This window comes from Lontra canadensis, unplaced genomic scaffold, assembly GCF_010015895.1.
Source record: "Lontra canadensis isolate GAN:19392208 unplaced genomic scaffold, GSC_riverotter_1.0 scaffold3, whole genome shotgun sequence".
Classification (NCBI taxonomy): domain Eukaryota; kingdom Metazoa; phylum Chordata; class Mammalia; order Carnivora; family Mustelidae; genus Lontra; species Lontra canadensis.
This window is the reverse complement of record NW_022630997.1, coordinates 43,856,519-43,873,319: the sequence shown is the minus strand read 5'-3', so window position 1 is coordinate 43,873,319 and position 16,801 is coordinate 43,856,519. Positions and strand designations below refer to the sequence as shown.

The 16,801-nt window shown below is 56.7% G+C and overlaps 2 protein-coding genes across 4 annotated transcripts in view; one reads left to right on the top strand and one right to left on the bottom strand.

Annotated features, from left to right (window-relative positions):
* Positions 1-16,801, top strand: part of CDH23 (cadherin related 23) — a 395,942-nt gene that overhangs the window by 297,035 nt on the left and 82,106 nt on the right. For all 3 annotated transcript variants that reach the window (XM_032841007.1, XM_032840961.1, XM_032840951.1), the window contains 4 exons: positions 874-1,022; positions 9,762-9,822; positions 10,553-10,701; positions 15,390-15,525. In XM_032841007.1, coding sequence (XP_032696898.1) covers positions 874-1,022; positions 9,762-9,822; positions 10,553-10,701; positions 15,390-15,525 — 495 coding nt within the window. The remainder of the gene's footprint in view (positions 1-873; positions 1,023-9,761; positions 9,823-10,552; positions 10,702-15,389; positions 15,526-16,801) is intronic.
* CUNH10orf105 (chromosome unknown C10orf105 homolog) lies at positions 3,947-7,646 on the bottom strand. The gene is made up of 2 exons (XM_032841055.1): positions 7,332-7,646; positions 3,947-4,508 (listed from the first exon to the last, which is right to left on the bottom strand). Exon 2 carries the CDS (start codon positions 4,501-4,503, stop codon positions 4,132-4,134), a length of 372 nt encoding a protein of 123 aa, XP_032696946.1. The 5' UTR covers positions 4,504-4,508; positions 7,332-7,646; the 3' UTR covers positions 3,947-4,131.

Here is a 16,801-nt window from a genome sequence, read left to right as displayed (position 1 = left end):
CCAGTTTCTCTGGAGAAATCAGAAGACCTCGTGTCACTGGGTCCACCCTTGGCCTGTCCACAGTGGACTAGAAGAGAGCCGAGCTGCCCATCGAGGCGGCCCCTCCTGTGTGTGCCCCCACAGGTCTTGCCCACCTGGCCCCATGAGACCCATTGGCTGTGATCCCCACACCTGTACCTGTCTCCTTGGGCTGCTCTAACAAATTACCATAAGCTGGGTAACTTAGGAGATCTATTTCCTCAAGGCTCTGGAGGCCAGAAGTTCAAAATCAAGGTGTCGGTAGAGCTGCATCCCCCTCTCAAGGCTCTAGGAGGGAAACCTTTCTTGACTCCTCCAGCTTCTGGTGGCTCTAAGTCCTCCTGGGCTTGCGGCTGCAAAATCCAATCCATGCCTCTGATTTAATGTGACATTGTCTCCAAATCAAAGCTCCCTCTGCCTTCTTTCCTTTGAAGACCCTTGTCACTGGGTCTGTGGCCCACCCAGCCAGTCCGGGATATCTCAGCTCCAGATTCTTAACTTCCTTGCATCTTCAAAGACCGTTTTTCCTGATGAGTTTGCACTCACAAGTGGCCCAGGACCTGACGTGGGTCTCTTTTCTAGGGGCCGCCATGGAACCCCTTTGTGCCTCAGTTCCCTCCTCTGTAAAATGGGGCTGATAGTAACAGCGTCTACTTCCCACGCTTCTTACAGGGATGGCATGAGCTAGAATAGCGCCTGGGAGAGGTTAGGCATCATTAGTCTTATCCTCTATTTATAAAAAGGAAAGAGCCGCCCCTTACAAAGGCCAGAGCGGGTGGGATGCACGGGACACATGCCCAGGGAGTTTGCCTATCAGGCAGCTGCTAACAACCCATCTGCCTTCTACTCCCACAGACAATGGCCCCGTAGGTAAGCGGCGCACGGGGACGGCCACTGTGTTCGTCACCATCCTGGACGTGAATGACAATCGGCCCATCTTTCTGCAGAGCAGCTACGAGGCCAGCGTCCCGGAGGACATCCCTGAGGGACACAGCATCATGCAGGCAGGTGGCCGTGGCCCCCTGGGGGCAGCTGGTAGACTGGGGGCACGCTGGGCTGCACACATGCTCGTGGCATTGTGGCCCTGCCACGTGAAGGGATGGAAACGGGAAGGTCCAGTGGCTGCCCCGGAAGTAGCCAGGCGCCCTCCTCCCTCTCAGGGAGACCAGGCTTTTAGTTTCTGTGGCCTACGACAGTACCCTGGCTCCCCCCAAAACAGGAGGAAGGCCTTGCCTCCCTCCTTTCCCCCAAGCCCCCTCCTCTTCCCTCATGCCACCCAGAGGGCCTTTCAGAAAAGCAAGGGGATGGAGCTGTCAGTCACATTTTCCCAGCAAGGAGGTGAGGGGAAACAGCCAGGGCCCAGCTAGGCCTAGAACAGAGAGGCTTTCATGGGGCCCTTGGCCAAAGCTCCCTTCTCGGGAAGTAAACAAGCACATCTTTAGAAGAAAGAGCTCCTTTGCCCAGGGAGCTAGAGAAACAGCTCTGAGGCTCTGAGGGAGAAAGGGGAGGATCAGAAAATGGGGCTCGGGTGCCCTCCGCCAGCTTGCCCTGGAGGCCTCCGTTGCTGGGGGGTGGGGGGGGTAGGCCTGAGTCACCCTCTTCACCAGCTGTGGAGGCGGAGGCTGAGCCAAACACAGCAAATCTGGGCCTGTCCACGGGGGCAGGCTCCCAGCATCGGGAGGGGCTGGAATTGTGTCCAGCTCGCTGTGTCAGGGCCAGGGGCCTGGCAGGAAATGGGCTGGGAGCGGGGTGCTGACTTCCAGAGGCCCAGAGAATCCAGGAAGCTCCAGGGATTTGCCAAAGGCTGGAGGACTGTTCCAGAAGGAGGAGCCGGGAGGTTCTCTTCCTCTGGGGTTCAGCTGCTCCTCTAGCCTCTCGCCTGCCCCATTCACCAACAATCTCCCGGGACCAAAGTGGGGACATGCTGGGGTGTGTGGCCAGTGCTGTGAGAGGCCCCCTGTCCTTCCCCAGCTTTTCAGGTTCCTTCAGGCCCTCCAGGAAGCCTTGCCCCACCCCACCCCCCACCCCGGCCTCTAGGAAGAGAGCACCTAGTGCTGGGCCAGTGACTCTAGGCCCAGTTCATCCTGGGGTGTGTCAGGGAGGCTCTGGGAAGGGAACCAGGATGAGGGTAACAAGCTGGAAGGAGAGAGGGTAACAAATGCCCGTGGAACAAGGCCTGCCCCGGTTTCTAACCCTGAAGAATTAGTTTCTATTTACACAACACGACACAGCCTGAAATCCTAGAGCCCAGGAGTGAGACAGGGCAGCCCCCATTCTCCCTGTGTCTAAGGGAAAAATCAGGCATTAGTGACTTCTTCAAGGCCCTGGAAGTTTCTGGCCGAGGCGGCCTCACTCTTTGTGAAGGTACAGTGGGCCTCACCAGTGTGCTTGGAGACGGAGCTTCTGTTTAGGGGCATGTGAGGGATAAAGATTCCCCCCCGCAAGACTCCTTAAGCTTTGAGGGTGGGGACACACCCAACTGGGCCACCCTTCACTCAGGAAATAGAGACGTTGTTCATACTTCTGTGCCTGGAGCTGGTGATGTGAGAGGTTGGAGGTGGTCCCGCTCTCTGCAAACTCCCAGGACCTAGGAAGGAGGAGACGTAGACCTGGGTCGCCCACACTGTTGAGTAGAAGCGATCCCTGCTGTCCCTCTGAGAGATGGGAAGGGTTCCAGGCAGGAGGTGGCTTTCGGCTGGAGAGCAAAGATGGCCTCACAGAGGGGGTGCCTTGTGCAGCGTAAGCCACAGCCTGGGGAGGGCAGGCTGTTCAGATCATCTGGAGTCTTGGGTCAAGGTGAGGTTGGAAAGATAGTTCAGAGCCAGCTCCCAGAAGGCACTGAACGTCAGACTAGGGAGCTCTGGCTTTCTCTAGCCAGCAGTTGGAAACCAGGGATGGTTCTAGAGCTGGAACCACTGGGAGCAAGGGGCAAAACTGGAGCTCAGTCTTGGAGAAGACCCAGCTGACTGCACCGTGAGTCACACACAGCAGGCGGGAGCTGGGGCAGCCCATGGTGGGGCACCAGGTGGCCCTGGCCAGCTGACTCTCTGGAGCAGGAGGTAGGCAACTCAGAACCCCTCTGTCCATTCTCCAAATCTGGGAGTCAGAGTGTCCAGGCATGGCCCCATGGGGAGAATTTGGGGTTTTGGAATGCTGAGACTCCAGAGTGATTTTGCTTTGACAGGTAGCCAGTCAATGACGCAATTGCCAAAAACTCAAAGAGAGCAGACCTAGTGTGCTCCAGACCTGAAGTGCTGTCCTGGAGAGGTCTGGACCCTCCTACCCCAAAGGGAGGATGCCTCCGCCCCCGGGTGAGGCAGGAGCGCTATGACATGTTCTCAGAGCCCAGCTGACATCACTTCTAGCTTCTGACATTGCCCCCCACCACTCTGATAGCACGGGTCCTGGCCTCTCAAGGAGCTCCTTAACCCATTCTCAGCCCCTTCCTGGTCCATGGTAACGTCAGCACCTGCAAGGTGGGTGAGGCCACCAAGATGGCTGCCAAGATGGTGACCAGCTGGGTATTGTTGAGAACCTCCTGCTTGCTCTCCTCCCAGCAGGCAACGGGGATCTCACCCACCACAAGGGTGCTGGCAGCTCCCGGGGATTTTAGGTGAATGCTGGTAGGGCCCAGGAATTCCAAGGAGAGAAACCCCAGGCTTTCATCTTGCCTAGGGCACTGAGTTGGCGCAGAGAGAAAAACAGTACCTTGCCCCCCATGTGGGCTGAGTATTTTGCTTGCCTAGAGGGAACCCTTGGCCATTTAGCAACTCCCACTGGAATCCACGCTAGGTTTGGCACCTGGAGGGTGAGCAGGACTTCTGTTGGTGTCTGGGAGCCAGAGGGGAGGGTACTGGGGGCCACAGGCTGAATCCTCTGGCCTCCCAGTCAGCCTAGCGGTCTTTCAGCAGGCAGTAGCTAGAGGGTCTGTAGAGAAGTCTGTATTCCTCCTAGGGCTATCTCTGGGAAAGACCATGGGCCCAGGGACACAGGGGACCACTGGGGCTGAATGTGTGTCCCACATCCTCTGCAGCCCCTGATTCCAGGCTCTGTCCAAGACAGGAGGGTCCGAGGGTAGGTCCCGGGTGGGTCCTGGAGGGCAGGGCCATCCAGTCACATTTTGGTGGATTCCGTGCAGTCACAGTCCCGGCTGTCATCGCAACCCGGCAGGGGGCGTCGGGGAGCAGGCCTGCCCCTGCGGAAGCTGTGCAGGGAGCGGCGCAGAGAGCCCAGGCGCTTCCAGAGCCGGAGCTGGGGCTCACTGGGGCTCCCAGGGTGGTGGGGCATGCACTCCCGAGCCCGGCGCTGCGTCGGGTCCAGCGCTGCCGGTTTGCAGAGGGTCATGAACAGCAAACAGCTGGCCAGCAGGAGGAAGATGCAGGCGAGGGCGATGAGTATGGGGAGGGGGTCTGCTGCCTCTGTGCTGCTGCCTGGAGTGACAGGAGCTGTGAGGAAGGCCAGGGGGCTGGGACCCTGTGTGCTCATGGCTCCTGCAACAGGAAGGGGACAGGAGCTCAGAGGCAAGTCAGCTGAGCCCAGGGGCTGGCAAGGGAAGGGAACATTGATGGGGGCTGGGGGCTGCTAACCTAGCTGCAGACAGCATCGTGGCCATATTACAGGTTAGAACAGGGAGGACCAGAGAGGCTGACAAGTCTCAGGTCACACAGCAGGAAGTGATGAAGCTGGGCCTGATCTCAGGTCCTCTTTCTGCTATATCCCTTGCCCACCTGCCCCAGAGGAGACAGGAGGGTAATGCCTCTTGGCATTGCAAAATCAATTCTTGTACCTAAAAACCTGGGGATGTCCGGCCAGCTCCATCAGTAGGTTGCTCCCTGACCCGAAACGAGTCATCAGTTATAGGGTGCTACAGTTGGCAAGGACCCTGACAATCCTCTAACACCGGGGCTGCGAACTGGGGGCCCACAGGTATGTTTCATTGGGTCCTAGGGTCTAGTGTTTTTATAAATTTCAATTAATTGTGAATATTTTAAAAGTCACAGACCAAAACCCAAGAGATCTCACATAAATATCTGGATATCTGGCTTCTCTGGAAATCCCGGAATTTCAACAGTGGCAACACAGGGCCGGTTGGTGCCTGGCACCCAGTAGCAAGGCCGAGCAGCAGTTGTCCCCTTCAGACATGTGTCTGGCCCCCAGATCACCATACTCCCTGACAGGCCCACTACACACCATACTCCATCTGCCCGTTCCCATGGGCATTCCTGTTGGTGCTTCCCAATGCAGCCCAGCCTGCTCCCATGACAAGTAAGGAATCTAAGACCCCAACGAGGGAAGGCCAAACCCAGTCCCACACTGTGAGCCATGGCTAAGCAAAGGCCAGAAGCAGGTTTCCTGACTCCTGGCCCTGTGGCTCCCCAGTCCTCTGGGATCACGAGCTGCTCCTAGAACAGGTGAGAAATAATTGACAAAGAGAGCCACAGGGTTCACGAGGTGGGGCTCAAAACACACCCCTCCCCACCCAGACACCAGTTACCTGCTCTCACTCATGACCAGCCCACTAAAGGGAGCTCACCAGAGGATCTTTGGAGATGGAAAATCAGGCTGAGCTTCTGGTTAAATATATCTGGAGTTGCAGATGAAAATACTTACAGGGCCTGGCCAGCAGGTAACATGTGGCCACAGAGGGCAGTGGCAGGTCTACGCAGAGAGGACCCTCAGGGAGGTGGGGGTGCCTTGGCCAGGCTGATGGAACACCGGCCTAGTGTGGTTGGTCGGCCCTTCCTGTTTCCCAAGAGAAGCCAGAAATTGCCCGGATTTTTTCAGGCAGATGTTCCTGACATTTAAATGTTGACAACTGTTTCAAATTTGGTTAAAGCCAGAGACTGGTGGGGGAGGGGGGATATGCTACAAAGTAAACAAACTTGACCCCCCCCCCACCAAAATTTGAAATAAATTTTCAAATATTTGAAACACTAGAACAGGCCACACAAAATACACAGGCTACCTCCAGCTCGCAGGCCAGCATGGGTGATCTTTGATTTCTACAAACACAAGACAGAAAAGTCCCCAAAAGGGTCTTAATAAAAAAAGATGAGGTATAGCAAGTTGCCCTCCTCCTCCTCCAGGTCACAGCCTAGAATAAACTTACAGTTGAGTTTCTAGCATGGCTCAGCGGAGTCACATCAAGGCTCTGTAGGTGGGCTGAGGCGTGCATGTTGGCAGGCAGTAGGGAGCAAAGAGGGGACACCCAGCCCCCACCCTCTGGAGCCCCCATCCCCACACCAGGCACTCACCAGCAGCGGCAGGACCTCACTCCCAGCTCCCTGCGCTCAGCCTCCTTCCTGCCTACAGCCTTGCCCTGCGCCCAACCACCTGAGGGCAATCAGGGCACCCCCACCCCCACCTCCCACCCATTCCCTGCCATCACTCCTTCTAGCCTTTCCGGACAGAACATGACCCCTCCCAACTTCAAGCTGGAAATTTTGATGCCCGTCTAGCTGCCCACGGCCTCTGCCTTTCAGGCATTGGGCCTGGAAAGCACTCTGGCTGGGCAGCTATGTGGGATTTGGCCCGCCCTTGCATATGAGCGTGGAGAAGGGATGGGATGTGCCCACACCATCTCCCACAGGAAGAAAACTGACCCTCTTTCCTGCCACCCAGGGCAGTATTTGGCTGGGAGGGAGAAAAGGGCAATCAGAAGTGGGGGAGGTCTCAATCCCGTTAGTCCTGATATGACTGTAAGGCCCCCACATGGATCGGGAGATCCTGTTGGGCTAGCAAAGCTGGTCCAGACTTCAGTCCCCCGGGAAGCACTTGAACAAAAAGATAAATGAGGCTGTAATTAACATTTTACTAGTTTTCTTAGAAGCAAGAGATTCTAAAGTGCTTGAAAATATCAAGCCACCCTCCTTGGAACCCGTGGCAAAACCAGCTGTCAGCCCCTTTACAGGCCCTCTGATCCACCAAGGGCCAGCTGCTTACAGAGAAAAGAGGCCTCCACCAGACCAAGGCTAGGAGTAGTCTTGAGGGCTTCCCCCTGCTCACAAGCCAAAGGCACACTGGCAGGCCCTGCTCTGGACATATCACTGCAAGTTCATTCTAGAACCTTCTTTCTTCCCTCAGAACTCTGTAGAGCAGTGCTGGCTGCAGCACAGGGACTAACCTCAGAACACATCTTGCTATGTGGCCTTGGGTTAGTCACTATCCTGCCCTGGGCCCCGTTTCCACTTTCTACAAAAGCAGAGGGATTCCCCAGGTCTGAGCGTACCCTCATATCCTCCCCAGAGTACCCCAGCAAGCGCCTGGCCCCACTTTCTTCACCAAGCCTTTTCCTGCAGTCCCTGAGCACTGACCTTAGAGCCAGCGCTCAGCCGTCCCAAGCTGGGTCGAGAGGTCGTCTTAACTGTCCACAGGAGGGCCAAGGAGCAGCAGGTGCCAACCGTGACCCTCGCCTGCCCTGGACTCTGCGGTGCCCTGTGCCCCTCAGTCAGCCAGGCTGGGCAGAGTGGGCCGTCTTCACTCACTCTCCAGCTAGCCCTGGCTTTGTCTGGAAGAGTTTGGGCCCTGCCTTGGGGGAGGGGACAGCCAACAGGGTAGGGATGGCAACTGGGCCAGGCAGAGGGAGAGGGGAGCCCTGCAGAGGAGCCGGTTGCTCCCAAGCCTTCCCAGGGCCTCACTCCAGCCGGTCTCCTTGGAGCCCTCGCAGGGGCCTGGGTTAGAGGCACTGGGGAGCTACGGGGAGGGGCTCATGGCCTCGCAGCGGCTCTCACCTTCCCCCACTGGGCGTCTGAATGGTATGGTCGGCAGCCAGCAGCTTGCTATTCAGTGCCTGCCGGCCTCCAGCCTCTGGGTTACCAGGGAGAGGGGAGAGGGGCTACAGCCCAGCAGCAGAGGGATAGGCCCCAACAGCTCCCGTGCTCCTCCTCCCTTCCTGTGTCCCTGGGCCCCTCACCGTCCAGGCTTACCCCTCAGCTTCCCAGAAAACTACCTGCCCTTTGAAGGTGTCTGGCTACAGAAGTGAGGGGTCAGAGACATTTTCAAAGGTCCAAGAGCTCTTGGGGCAGAAGGTACAGGATTGAGGGACAGCATGGCTTGCTCCTTATAGTTCTGGTGGGCCCTGGGAGCTCCTCCAGGTGGTGGCTCTCCAGCGCCCCCCACAACCTTCACCCCCGCACCCCCATCCCCCCCCTCACCCCCCCACCCTACACACACACACACACACACACACACACACACACACACACACACGCATGCCCCTCCCCCAGCCGCCTTTCTTCCCGGAAGCCAGAGCATCCCCCCCTGGGGAGGTAACAGTGGATAAGGGCCTCTCCTCTCTGGGAATGTAGAAAGTAAGCTTGGATGTGGTAGGTCAGCAGCTGACAGGGGTGGGGACAGCCTAGGTATTGGAGTGGGGAATGCAGTTCCACATACATTGCTCAGAGAAGGCCGGATGAGGAGATGATATTTGAGCAGAAACCCGGAGAATGTGAGGGAGTGAGCACACAAGTATCTGGAGGGAGGGCTGGCCGGTGGAGGAAACAGCACACACTTGGCATTCAAGATACAAAAGGAGATCGGTGTGGCTTGGGCAGAGCTGGTGAGGAGGGAGTGGTGGAAGGGGAGCTCATGTCCTCTCAGTTCTTACCAGTAAGAAGACGGACTTGCTTTTTTTCTGGGCCCAAGGTCCAAAGTCCCAGCGAAGGATGAGATGGACCCAGTCTGGATCAGGTACCTTCTCCCAGAACAGTCACCACTGGCCATGGTCCATAAGAACATGACAGCCCCAGTGCACACCACAGGGTTGCGGGGAGAGGTGGAAAGAGGAGGGAAGACCTGGAAGAAGGGAGAGGTCCAGGGTATCACAAAGTAATTCACCACCAACCAAGACTACATTCCGAGGCCCCGGGTCCTCCCAGCCACACGGAGTGAAGCCTCTCCCTGCCTCGCCTTCCAGGGGAGCAGTCTCTCTTCTCACTTCAGGGTAGAGTAGGTGTTCAGTTCTTGGTTGGACAGGACTCGCCTCTGGGCCGGCCATGACTCTGCCCACAGCCTCGAGTCTGGACTCCTTGTGAAAAGGGATAAACACCACGAAGTATCTCTCAGTGAGAACAACACACCCCCGGGTTCCACCAGAGACCATGCAGGAGCCTGAGGCACTGCCAACCAAGGGGGGGCAGGGTGGGGTCTGAAACTAGACCGGAGCAAATGTGTAGGTGCTTGAAGACGGAGCCACCTGGTAGGAGGTGGGATTTCTGGGTTTCTACAAAGTGGCTGCCACAGGACACAGTGCCCAGCTGGGACTCAGTATGGCGGGAATGGCTTCAGATCTAGAAAGTGTGGGCAAGAAGCAGCCCCACAATCCAGCCTCCTGCCACCACCCCCACCCCACTGGGACAAGGCTCCTGGGATCTCAAAAGGCTGAAGGAGGGAAGCGGGTTCCTATGGGCTGACCTTGTGAAGTCTAGATCTGGAGAGCTACTGTGCCATCCATTATCCACCTTCTTCCCCCATTCTTCCCAAGACCCTCATGGAGGATCAAAGAGCAGAGCTGGCAGGTCCCCTGCCATACAAGGCAGCAGAGAGCCGTCAACAGGTGTCTTCATGGGGCAAGGAGGCAGACAGACGTGTCCTTCTCTCTCATAACCCCAGCTTCTGTGGGAAACCATGGGTTGGCCCGGATGGGCTGGGGGTGGTGTGGAGGGCAGGAGAGGGTCTACATACACGATCTTCTCTTCTTGTGGGGTGGAATTCTAGGAGTGACTACGTGTCTCTTTCTCCCTCAGCTGAAAGCCACAGACGCGGATGAGGGCGAGTTTGGACGTGTATGGTACCGCATCCTTCAAGGTGAGTGGGCACCCCTTAGGATGGCAGAGCTTCTCTGGGCTGCCAGGAGTCTAGGAAGCGAAGCCAAGGGATATCACCCTGACTGAGGGGGCCTTGGGATAGGGCAGCCCCCAGCAGCGAGCCCCCCCGGAGATGGTCATTGGCCCAACATATAGCATGGGACCATCCCTGAACTAATTACTATTGGCCAGAGACTAAAATCTGCTGACCTGCCCACTCTGGAAATCAGGGTAAGAGCACCTCACACAAAGCATCTGGACTGAGAGTAGAGGGGGGTGGATCCCCAAAGGAAAATCAGAGTGCCGATACCCCAAGATGACACAGTGGGTATTGGACTAGCCCAAAGATGTACACAAAACCATCAGTTCAACCACCCACAAAGAATTTGGTTTTAGTTCCTCTTTTTGTAGTGCCCCAGATCCTTCTGAAATATTGAATCCACTGACATGTCTGAGTATGGGAGTATCAAGGGACCCCCAGCCTTCCATAAGGAGGGTACAAGGCAGGCTCCCGCCCTCTCCCTCAAATCCTTCCAGGCCATGGTGGTGTGAGGCAGACGACTTTTTGCCATCGTGGGCCTCAGCCAGGCTCCCAAGACCTCTGGGCAGGGTCAGCCTTCTGGGGGTCGGGGTCTCCCACTTCCCCTCCCTACCCCACACCCTATGCCATGAGCATCCCATGTCTTGCTCCAAGGCTGGAGCCCATGTGTCTCCTCTGTCCCTCCACACAGGTAACCATGGCAACAACTTCCGGATCCACATCAGCAATGGGCTCCTGATGCGAGGGCCCCGGCCCCTGGACCGAGAGCGCAACTCATCCCACGTGCTCATAGTGGAGGCTTACAACCACGACCTGGGGCCCATGCGGAGCTCCGTCAGGGTAAGATGCCTGGAGGCGGGGTGCGGTGGGCCGAGACCACAACCGGCCCAGAGAGGGCCACCAGCCAGGGCCCGGTGGGGGCAGGCCACCACGGATTTAGGTGCTGAATGACCCAGGGCTACAGGTGCGGGAGGGGATGCCAAAGCCCAGCCTGGGATCCCAGATGTGTCATTTTGCTCCGAGACTCAGTTTCTCCGGTGTGGAAGGGGGTCAGTGATACTGATGTCTCTCCTCAGGGATGAAGGAGGTATCTTCACATTACTAACCCCCCCTGCCCACACAACTCAGAAGGAAATCTCGCAAATATGACCTTGGAGATTAGAGACATTGCCAACTTGATCTTACACATGAGGGAGCTGAGGTGTGGAGGGGTCCCGGGTGATAGAACCAGGACTTGAGCCCGGTCCTCCAACTCCAGGTTCAGTGTGCTCTCCATTGAGTGTCCCCCAAATATTCTAGTTACCACCCCCAGCTGCCCTGTCAAATGTGTCCTTTCCTGCCCACCTCACTCACCGCGAGCCCCTGTCCCGTGTGGCTGAAATCAAATTAAACCCTCGTCTTCCTGAAGGGGCGGAAACAGACACACAGATCCTCCTCCTGGCTGGGCTGGTTGAGGTACTCTTGTGCCCAGTGGCAGGGACATGGCTGAGGGAAATGAGACGACCCCTCGAGGTCACCCCACCCTCCCCCCACCGCACACTCAGCAGCTCCCAGCCCCTGCCCCGGAACCTGGTGGAAAATGAGTCAGACCCCAGAGGTGAGGAGTAGGAGGAAGATGGGAAAAGCCGGGGTGGGGAGCGAGCAGGGACTTTTCCCCAGGACTGAGTGGAGCACACTGAGCTGCTTATCAGCCCCATCTCCACCACACTCTTTCCCCAGGCTGGAAACAATGAACAACAGCCCTCCGGGGTCACCATCATGCCGGTGGTGCTGGGGAGTGGGTGACTCAGCCTTGGCCCATCTCCTGCTGAGGGTGCCTCCTCAGCTTTGCCCCAGGGGGAGATGGAAAAAGCAGTCTGGGTCCTTACAGCTAACCCTCTGAGTAAACTCTTCCCCTGGTGGGAATGGCTGAGGGGGTCTGATCCCTGGGGTCAAGATTCCACCTTGGGGCTGCTCTGGATGATGCTGGGGCATGGCGACAGGGGGTCACACTCAGTTACCTGAATGTGCACTGGAGCAACCACACACAGTCCCATTCCCCTGGAGGGCTGTGAATTGCTCACGCACACGCTGATGAGGGCACGCACGTCAGAGGGGGCTCTTTGTGGGGCCCACTTCAGGCCACAGGGGGACTGACGTCCGCGTATCTTGGGCTGGATACCTGGACTTGAAGCTTCCTAATCACAGCCCTCCCTGTAGCCCCCTCGCTCTGCACCCTCCCAGGAGCAGGTGGGCAACTCTCTCCAGAGCTACTCCTGTCAGCTTTGACATTGTGACTGCAAACTTTTTTTTTTTAATATTTTATTTTTAAGTAATCTTTCCCCGCACCATGGGGCTCAAACTCAAAACCCCGAGACCAAGAGCCCCATGCTCCACCCACTGAGCCAGCCAGGCGCCCCTAACCACAGACCTTTTGAAACAAAATGGTATACAGTGGGCCAGGATATAGCATAAAACAGCTCAAAGCCAGGCTGGGCCAGTCAGTGGGGGGATGGGACACCCAGAAGCACACCTGCTTGCCTACCCTCCTTTGTTCCTTTCCCCATGAACCCTGAGGAATAGTAAATCCTCAAGTGGTACCTAACCGTATGCTTTATGCCCTTGAACTCATTTAACCCTCATAACAGCCCCACGAGGTAGGCACTGTTATCATACCCATTGTATAGAGGAGAAGACTGAGGCAGAGAGGGATTGGCCACTGTGTTTAGGGTCGCATAGCAGTAAGGGTAGAGGTGGCTTCACACCCCAGCAGTCCACGCGGAGCTGCTCTCTCAGTCCCTACACTCTGTGGCCTCACATACAGGCCCCTCAGGGTCTGGAGTCTGCTGCCTAACACCCGAGTCATTTTAAGGTGGGAATATAGGAGCAAGCACCTAGGGCAGAGGTAGGATAGCCTTTGTCGGACAGAGCCCCCGCCCCTCTGAGCCCCCACGAAACCTGGGGACTTCCCTGAAAACAGAATGGGGGCTCCAGCTTTGCCCCAGATTCATTTGCCCAGCAGAGATGGCTTCTGGGGACCAACCACATTCTCCAGTTCCTGCTTTCGAGACCAGGGACAGTGCAAACAGCACCCAGGAGCATGGAGTGAAAGGCCGTTCTAGAGACGGGGGCCTCACCTGCACCGTGCAAACATGCACGTACACGAACTCACGTCTCCTGCCCTGACTCCGCCGGAGGGCACAGCACGACACAGACAGCAGAGCTGCTTCTCCAGCGTGGCCCAGGATCTCTGTAGCTAAGCCCTCCCACTTTTAAGAACTTGGCAGACCTGTGCGTTTCCTGTACATCTGTGTCTCTCAGGTTTGCAAACCACACACCATTATGCCTCCTGTCTCTGCTGCTAAAAACAAGGCTGAGACCGACAAGAGGACAGTGGCGTGGAGCCAGTCCTATGGAGCACGGGCCACACCCAGGCTCCGTGCCACACACATCCCTTATCGTCCTGGCCCATCGGCCCTCTTTGTGCCTCCACGATCCCTGGAGTAAAGGCCAGTTGTACAAGCAGACTCAGGAAGGGGAAGGCTCAGGGTTTTGAAAGATGGATGGTTAGTTTCTGTTTACAGCAAGTGAGTTCCCGAAATTCATCCATGCAAATTGCCCCCACACCCACCCCACCCAGGATCTTCCCAGCCAAGTTCTTGGTGAAGCCAAATTTAGAAAGTTCCGGCTTGTGAACAGCTGTGCTCTGGGGTGGGCACTTTAATTTGCATAGTGGGTTCTAGATGTCTGGACATGAAAATGTGATGATGCAACAGGGCTGCAAGGGACCCCAAGAGCCAGGAAGATAGAGAAACCTCTACTCCTATATGCCTCCCCTCCCCCTAACTCTGTAACACACCCCCCCACCACCACTGCTAACGTTCTCCACTGGTCAGGCCACCCGTTCTGCTACAGAAGGCCCCTCGCTTCTCCAGCAAATTCCCAGCTAAGCCCAGGAGAGGAGCCAGGGCTGATCCCAAAGGCGGTGATTAATCAGAAACCCAATATTCATGTTGTCGATTGTGCTGCGGCCCCTGCCATGAGCGCCGGTGAGCATGTGTGAAATCTGTGTTGCACACTCTTGCCCGTGCTCTATTTGCCGCTTCCACACTGCTGGCAAGCTCCTGCTGACCCTTGTTCTGTCAGGCTGGAAGGAGGTGGTTTCCTGTTCCGAGGCCAGCTCATCCCCAGCATAGTGCAAAAAGGAGTAGGGGTTGGTGGACTGAGAACCAGGAGGGCCCCCTTCTCTTTCCTGCCCCTTCAGTTACCATGAGGCCTTGGATAAGTCCCTCCACCTCCCTGAGCCTCCATCCCCCAATCTGGGAGAGCCAGGGGCCCTGAGCCTCCCTGTGGCTCCTTAAGCACCAACACTCTACGACACCCTCCCCTCCCCTACCACCCTGGTCCCTGGGCCAGACCCTCCCTGTGCTCCTGTGTGTATGTGAGGGGCAGGGGCAGGCGCTATAGCAAAAAAAAAAAAAAAAAAAAAAAAAAAAAAAAAAAAAAAAAAATTGCTGTGACCCAGATTTCTCTCCATGACCTTTTTCTTCTGTTATGCAAGACCTGTGTGTTGTTTAAAGAACAATTAGAAAGCACAAATAAGTGGTGATGGTAATGATGCCTAATCCCACCATTCAGACAGAGCTGCTATCTTGGCCAGGCTCCTAAGAAACAAATCCTGGGACTAGAATTGATAGGAAGATGATAAGGAGGAAGTATCCCCAGGAAAAGCTGGAAGGGGCGTAAGACCAGGGAAGGAAAGGCAGCCAGGGAAATTTGACTCAGCCCCATGGGGAGCCCTGGAGAGAATCACTGCCGCTAGCCAGTCAGGGCTGAGGAAGCAGAGTGTGGAGTCCACACCCATCAGTCTCGGGTAAGGACTGCCCCAGGGGACATAATTCCGAGGCACTTCCAGCTCTCTGGGTGTGTGTGTTCCAACAGCCTGGGTGGGGTGGGGTGGGATGAGTGTGTCTCCCCCGCCACCCCACTCCCCACCCCTACCCTCCACCACCAAGAGCCACGGTGGTCTCTGGCTGCTGGCAGAGAGAAGCCCCAGAGAAAGTGCCCGATAATCTAGAGGGGTCTGAATACGGACGTTCTCTGCTCCAGTCATAATGAACATTTTTGTGTCTATGTTCCCAGATAGACTTTGATATTCAAATGGGGTCCCTTCAGCCTTTTTAAGCACTTTTGCGAAGCCTGGCTCATTTTGTCTTCCTCCCAACCCTGGACGTGGCCCAGAGCATGATTTACAAGGCTGATCTATTACTGTTGCCTAGCTGAGCAACTCGATGGTCCAGAAGAGTCACTAATCAGTCGCAGGTTCCCACAGCGTTAGGAGCAATGCCAGGAGGAAGATCAAGTGATGTTCGAGCCCCTGCTCCGTGCCTGGTACTGTGCCAGGTGGGGATGTGTGGTGACCGACAATCGGGAGCTCCCCACTGGCCCAGCAGAGCAGTGACCACACATGCAGGCCTAGAAGGGCCAGCCCTGGGCTTCTCCAGTCTCCACCCCACTTTGACCTTCCGCCCCTGGTCTGACTCCAACAGGTGATCGTGTACGTGGAGGACGTCAACGACGAGGCCCCCGTGTTCACACAACAGCAGTACAGCCGCTTGGGGCTTCGAGAGACCGCAGGGGTCGGCACGTCAGTCATCGTCGTCCGAGCCACGGATCGAGACACCGGTGAGTCTGGCTTTCCCCAGAGTCACCCTCTGCAGCTCATCCCTCCCACTCCAGCAGGGCCTGTCATCCTCAGGGTGCCGCAGGCTCCCCCATTCAGCAGGTCCCAAGCTGGGGAGGGGCTCTGGGGACAGTGCTGGGGGCATCTGCCCCAGAAGCCCAGGCCTAGAAGGACTGGAGTCAGGGAGCTATCCCAGTCTCTTGATGGAGAGCGGAGGCCCCGAGATTGGAAATTCTAGGTTTCTCGCTGGAGGAGCTGGTAGCTCCTGGCTAGCCTTTGGCTGGAGGCTGGGCAGGGCTGGGGCAGGCAAAGGACTTGTCACACAGCAGGCTGAGGCCTGCCTCTCCAGCCAGCAGCAGCTCCATGTCCTGTGGGCCTTGCTCAGGGCCTGGCACATGCAGGCTTCACAAGGGGCAGTGTTCTGGGGTGCTCTAAGGGCAGTCCAGACCTCACCGAGGACACCAAGCCTGACAGACGGCCACAGCTGGCAGTGCAGCTTCATGGGGCCCGGCTATTTGAGCCTCTGCCCCAGGCCAGGGATGCAGCCGGAGTGGACCTCTTTCCTGGGGGGTCCACTGCCCCCCAGAGAGGTTCCCTGAGCTGGTCCCAGCTCCGGCCCCTCCCTCATGTCTGCCCCTCTCAGCATCCCGAGCCCCGCTGGGGCACAGGATGGGGTGATGGGGGGGGGTCTGAAAACTCTCAGATCTGCCATCCCTTATAGATCGCATTTATACAATTTGGGCCACATATGGCATTGTTGACCAATGGTTCGTGGCTTTTTCTGGGTCAGGAGTCCTTTTGAGAAATTCCTGAGAGCTGTGTGTTCGTCCCTAGAAGAATGCACATCCATTCTGAGTTCTGCAAATGATTTCAAGGAAGTCTGGGATTTCCTGAGCGGTTTTATGGCCACTCCCCTGGAAGTCTGTGGACCTCAGCTAAAGAATCCCAACTTGAGATCCTGGTTGGAGAATATACCAAGGCCGAGGGATTTGAAGTGGAGGAGTGGGGAGGATGGGGGAAGGTGTCCCTGGTGCTAGCACCCTTCAGCTGGAGGGACCAAATGGAGTCATGGCCACTTCTGAGGATGCTGCCCTTGTCCAATACTTTCTAGATGAGAGCTCCCCTTACAAGAGCTCCCTGATTTCCCCACTGCTACTAGTCCAAATACCTAAAGTGGGGATAGGAGTCGGTACTTGAGCTTGAATTTGAGGCTCCAGAAGCAGAACAGAATCCCTCCAGCACATCTCTCATGCCAAGGCCAAGCCCCAGAGGGGTTTG

Coding starts and splice junctions, on each gene's coding strand:
- CUNH10orf105 (XM_032841055.1), bottom strand. CDS start 4,503: ATGAGCACACAGGGTCCCAGCCCCCTGGCCTTCCTCACAGCTCCTGTC.